The sequence below is a fragment of the Struthio camelus genome, chromosome W, assembly GCF_040807025.1.
Source record: "Struthio camelus isolate bStrCam1 chromosome W, bStrCam1.hap1, whole genome shotgun sequence".
Classification (NCBI taxonomy): domain Eukaryota; kingdom Metazoa; phylum Chordata; class Aves; order Struthioniformes; family Struthionidae; genus Struthio; species Struthio camelus.
Genome location: NC_090981.1, coordinates 49,475,942 through 49,482,089, shown reverse-complemented (window position 1 = coordinate 49,482,089; position 6,148 = coordinate 49,475,942). Strand labels below are relative to the sequence as shown.

The following is a 6,148-nucleotide window of genomic DNA, read 5'->3' as shown; positions in this document are numbered from 1 at the left end:
CACTTGCCTCTCATGTGAGGCAGCAGGGAGAGGTGCAAAAGGGCTGGGATCAGAGTAGAGAATTCGGGTGTTGCAGCTCTTGGGCTTCATGGGCAGAGAGGATAATGTTATGAGTGGGCCTCTGGAGAGCTGTGCAGATCAGGGATGACCTTGTGGAGCAGATATCAGTCTGCTACACCACTGGAGAGACTCTGGACCTTTTGGTGAGGCTGAACTGAGCAGAACTTGCCTGGTGCAAAGGCAGAGGGTGACAATTGTTTTTCCTTTAACAAAGCATGCTTCTATCATGCAGTATTTTCTCTGCTTAGTCTCAAGAACCAGGTTGCCTGTCAGGCCCAAGCATATGAGCTTTTAACTCCCATGGATTTCAGTAAGAAGCTAGAGTTTTACATCATTTATGTGAGAAATACCAGCCGTCCTTTTATTTGCAACCATTACTGCAAGAAAATTGGCATCTGCAGCTACTGGGACATGATTGTCTTCTTTCACGTTAGGTTTATCTTCTTCTGTGACACAGTGAAAGAAACATTTGTACAGCTAATAAAACACTTATATAGAGAAAAAACAGAAATACTATGTTCTTGTTGGATGAGCTGTTGATATAGAACTAATGTAGGACACATTTACTAGCAATGGTGATATAAAGGGGACTATTGTCCCCCTCATGCTGCTCACAATGTGCTTTCCCCTAAAAGCATGCTTTTTGTTTGGTACGAGCACCTCCCTTCGTAATCAGAAATGGGGAAATCTACTGGAATTTAGCAGGAAAATTTTTTAGCAGGAAAGAATTCTGAAGCTAGTAGAGGTAGACATCTTCGTCAGCCTCTATGAAAGGACAGTCTTGCAAAATGTTTAGTCAAAGGCTATAGCACCTGCCAAGGCTCTTGAATGAACAGCAGCCAGTTTAGATTTTCTTCTTCAGTTTGGTTATAAAAATGATGAAGTAAAGGCTAATAACTCAGTCAGGTCTATGCAATCTTGTTTTATGAAAATGACAATACACCACTGCATTTTTGTCTTTGAGGTATATAAAGAATTAAGTGAAACAGAGGCATAAATCTGTCAGTGCAATCAACAGTTACGAACAGCCAATGCTATGGCCCTGTCTGTCCCACAAGGATCAGTATTTCATTGTATTTTTTGGCTTGTGGAAGTCGCAAAACCCACAGACACACAACGTAGAAAATAAATCAAAAATAAAAAGCCCCCAAAAGCTCATTTGCTAAAACTGCCTTTTATTTAGAGCGTATCATTTTAATCTTAAAAACTTATTTTCAGTGGCACACAGCTTTCAGAATCAGCACCTCTGCATTTACTACAGAAACCCCTGTCAATTTGTGTTGCTCTAGTTCAGACTTTTCAATCATGCAGAAAATCTGACTCTCTCTTCCTGTTTTCTATCAAAGGTTTAACAAGACAGTGCTGCAGCAAGATTGCATGTTATGAGGATTCCACTCACAAAATAGATTTACAGCACATTAAATACTGATTCATTAATTCCATCATAAATGAAAACTATAATGAAAATGCTTTTATAAATACACAGTGTAGCTTTTGTGATGTAATACCATTTCTTTTTTGTTTGTTCATTTACAACCCAAATCACAAGAGCAAATTAACAAGATTTTACTTTATAGTTATCTTGTAACAAGCTCTTAGATATATTTCAACCGATGTGCTTGAGGCCAGCATAATGAACTAATCTTCAGTGTCTGGTTTGGTGAGGGATTTCTCAAGGTCCTCTGCTGCAGGGTTAGATTTCTTCTGGCTTGGAATAGCAGGTAGGACCCGACTTGGTTTCAGAGGTTCTCCTGATAGACCAGGCAAGAAAGAATGTAGTGAATGACTCTGAGAAAATTCTCTTTTCTGAGATCTGGAGGTTTGAGCTATATTTGGGCGAATAACTGCGCCAGTTCTTAAGGAGTTTAAAGGCAGGGACTTAGACTTCTTAACACCCTGAGGAACTTGATTAGATGGTAGCTGAACTGGAGAAAAAGAAAAAGAAAGATTGCACAGACAGTGAGAAACATGGCATTTTTACAAACGATCATTTTCTTAGGAGTGTTGGTTGTTTGTCTTGTGTTGTGTATGCTTAAACCTGCACTTCAAAGATGTGACCAAAATGTGAGTAAAAAAATTCTAAAGCCTGGCAGGGCTAATATTCAGCTCAGGAAAACAATTTCAGTGTCAAATAATTTACTTCACATTTGGTGATCAATGAGACCTGATAAATTTAGAGGTTCACTATTGATAAGCATTGTATCCATAGTTTATTTGAAGGAGATATTCAGTGTGTTCGGGAAGATTTCTGCAAAACATTTTTTCATCAGAAAATACAGACTGAAATAGAAATGCTCCATGGGAATATATTGTATTTTACAAAACTTTTGTGGTGGAATGCTCTATTACCCGGGGTAAATTCTGGTCAAAATCTTAGGAAGATGAAATGGAAGAAGCTGGGACACTGTCTGTGTTGCTCTAGGCACAGTCAGTCGTGAAGACAAAACATCTACTCTGTATATCATGAGCCACAAAAGCAGCCCAATACCCTGTAACAGACTTAAGACCCAAATTGAAACAACACGAGCTACAGCTATGATGTCTTGTGTGTGTCAACCGTCACACCTCCACTTGACATTCAGCAGTGTAACACCTTCACATCTTTCCTCCCCCTCTTTTTTTTGGATAAGTGGACAAAGAAGATACTAGTAGTTGTTTCATTTTTTATGTCATCTCCAGCTCCAGTAAGCTTTTGATTACACTTACTAAAGTTTTCACTATAGTTTTCTTTCTTAATTTATGTTTGTCTTTTCTTATCAGTCCCTGTCTACAATTTTGTTGTTTGTGTTTTCTTTCTTGCCGTTCTGCTTGATATGTTTATCAAGCCCCCTAATCTCTCCTCATTATTTTTTTCCCTTGCTTAGGATGCAACCTCCTGGTGCGTTTGTGCTTTGGAGTTAATACAGTTCTATACTTTCTCTAAATTCAAATCCCCAGCTCCTTCATTCAGGCAACTCTTTAATTAATTTCCTAAAGTTTGCAAAGGAGAATTCAAAACCTTAATTACAGACCTATTTTTTCTCTGCCTTGGAATTCAATGTGAATTGCATTAGCTGCTATTCAGTTAGTTCTACTTTACTACCACTGATTCCTTCGGAAGATCTGCTCATTAAAACTGAATGTAAAATAGCAAAATGTCATATTGACTTATTTACTGGTTGGCAAGGAAATCTGTTTTCTGTTGTGATCACGACTATCTGAGCCCTGCCATTATTTTCTAATGAAAGTACTTATTTCTCCCATAGTTTTTCAGAGTTTTTTAATTTTTTAATGATATCCATTCTTGAGTTTGTATGTTTATAACACACTCTTAAGATGATTATTGCAAAACCATTTTTATTCTTTCTCCTCCAAGCTGTTTTGACCCAGATTCAATTTTATTCATGATTTTATGTTTGATTTCTTTGCAGTCATACATTTCACTAACATACTATGTGACCATCCAGTTTTTTACCTTTCCTAAATAGTTTATATCCATTACCAGTCTTTTAGACATGATACTCTTCTGTCCTGTATCTGTCATTCCTATACTGCCTTCCATAGCATCTTACACTTTGAGTTCCAGTTCCTCCATTTTATTCACAAGCTCTTTGTCTTGGTGTGCAAATGGTACAGTTTTTCCAGTCTAACCATATCAGAGTTCCTAGGTGGAGTAAGTGCTGCTTTGGCTACAGAATCTTCCTTGCCATTTTTCACATTCATTTTTCCTTGGTTGCGTTCTCATTCCATCCATCTTTTCTGTTCCACTTCATCTGTCAGGATGAATATATGAGAGTCTGTTAAGGTTTGCCTCTGAGAGAGTGTTCCAGTTTTAGGTTCCTCCTACTAGTCATGGCAGGCTCCAGAAGGTTATTTGGATTCTTTGGCTAATTTGGTGGCTCCATCATTTAAGATTAACCACAAATGCTTCCTAGTGGTCCAATATTACAATCCATTCTCTGAGCCACCTGCTTGTCCTCAGATTGCTATCATGCTTTTGACCCAATTCTTTACATGCAAGAAGAATTCTGTTATAAAACACTCTGCTCAAAAGGCGTCTCTTCCTGGCGTTATCATTCAATTTCCTGGCCAGCTATAATGAAAACTTGAGTCTTCATGTTTCCATTTTTTTCTGACAGCCCCTTTGTTTATTCCTTTTCCTTAATCTCTGAAAGAAATTTTCCTGGTGTAGGTCCAGATAAATTCCACAGAAATGATGAATGGACAAGAGTGTTCTCTCTTAAGTCTATGAAACTCCTGTGTAATTCCAGAGAAATGTCTGAAGTTAATCTAGATTTAGACTGGCTTAATAGAGGATAAACTGATAGATGAACTCATTCTTATTAGAGATAACAGACCACATAATCCACTGGTATGAACTCAGTAACTTCTACAGCCAATGCACCTGTGATAAGCTGGACCTTACAAGTCCATTTTAATCTTAAATAACCCTCCACCAAAAACAAACTAAACCTTCAACTCTCTTGAGGAACTCATAGATAGAAGAGTGGATTGAGGGTCTTGAGGGCTGTAGATTAAAAAGGCAAGAAAAGAGGACTTGGGGAATTTTAGATCAGTTAACCTAACCTTCACACCTATAAAGCCTGCCTGCACTTAGTGTTTCTCAGAAGTGGACCTCTGAACCTATGAAGTCTGCCTTCTAACTGCTCACCAAGCAATGCCAAAAAGAATGACTGGGACACTGGCTCAGTGATTGCAGGGGAAGTGAGAAATTACATAATTGTAACAAGGAAGGAATGTTAACTTTTCACAAATTTTCATAAACAAAATAAGGTAGATCCATTACGATAACATGGACACACAGTTAATGGGAGAAATGCACTCAAAGTGTAGTTATTTCAAAAGAGATCCTGTGAAGGATTCAAGGCATTCATTAATGATATAGATGAAAGGTGCACTTATAAAAATCTGCAGATAGCAGTGAGCTGGGAAGAGTTGCAGGGACCCTAGAGGATAGCTTTAAAATGCAAAATAATCTTGATAAACGGGCGAAATGATAAGAAATTTAGATAACAAAACTCAACAAAGACAAATGCAAAGCACTACACTTAGGAGAAAGAAGAAAAATCACAAACCACCAAAACACCAAATGCAAAATGGGGAATAACTGGCTAGGGGAGTAACAGTCTTGCAGGTAACAGGGGACACAGACTGTGTCTGAGTCAGAAAAGTAGTGCAGATGTTCAAGCAGAAACTCTCCAGCTTCCCTGCCTCAGCGAAGCAATTGCACCAGTCTTGTCGTGCAAGCCCCACTGTGCCTGTAGATTTACCTAGTATATAGTTAAGAAGTCAGAATTTTTTCCTGTTGAAGACAAAGGCCTTCAGTGGGCATGAGAATAGCTCTGCATCCCTGCATTTTTTTACTAGATACATTGTGCAAAAGAGGCTGAAGTTCTTGCCATATGCTCATGTACTATATATCATATACTTGCTTCATCATTCATTATGTGTTTATTAGGAGCAGCAATTCTCTAAGACTCACCAAGTTCCTGTCTGGGGCAAAGCAGGATCTTTATAGCGAAGATTAAAAAAATTTTTTTTTCCTTTTCAGGCTAATTTCAATACACAATTCAAGTTGTGATGGTTTGAGAAGGCAGTCCTGCACTACAGCTGCCTGGCCTTTGGCAATTCAGTGTAATTCATAGGTCGTATTGAAGGTTCATTCATATTCAGTAGTTCATGAAATGGCTTAGTTCTCCTTTCCAAGAAAAATCATATACCATCAATACTTCATGTTAGTTTGTAATGAATTTGTATGAGCCAGGAGCAAGTACAATAGCAGAACTTGGTTGTTTTTGGAACATGATAGAACGTTTTGTGTTCTTTGAAATTTTGGCGTGAAAACCAAATGCATATTGAGAGGGTCACTTGTTTCCCTCTTTGGAGCATAGGCTCATGTTCATCCATTTGTAATTTCTACCTATGAGAAAAATCTCCAGAACACCTGATGTACTAGATAAGCCCTTCACGATGGGTTTAAGTAGAGCATAGTTCAGTGTAATTTTCCCCTCATGCACTGGGTATCCACCACAAACCAATGCTTCTTTAAAGAAGGGAAGAACAGCAGCCAAATTTCAATACTGTCCAT

General features: G+C 38.2%; 1 protein-coding gene across 35 annotated transcripts in view; it reads right to left on the bottom strand.

Annotated features, from left to right (window-relative positions):
- Positions 1-476: 476 nt before the first annotated feature.
- LOC138064118 (ankyrin repeat domain-containing protein 55-like) overlaps positions 477-6,148 on the bottom strand; it is a 133,767-nt gene continuing 128,095 nt past the window's right edge. For 32 of the 35 annotated variants that reach the window (XM_068925217.1, XM_068925224.1, XM_068925229.1 and 29 more), the window contains one exon: positions 478-1,985. In XM_068925217.1, the coding sequence (XP_068781318.1) occupies positions 1,699-1,985 (287 nt within the window). In that variant the 3' untranslated portion in view covers positions 478-1,698. Of the gene's footprint in view, positions 1,986-3,514; positions 3,813-6,148 lie in introns of all 35 variants that reach the window. The other 3 variants (XR_011137371.1, XM_068925239.1, XM_068925238.1) reach the window with 3 other exon arrangements.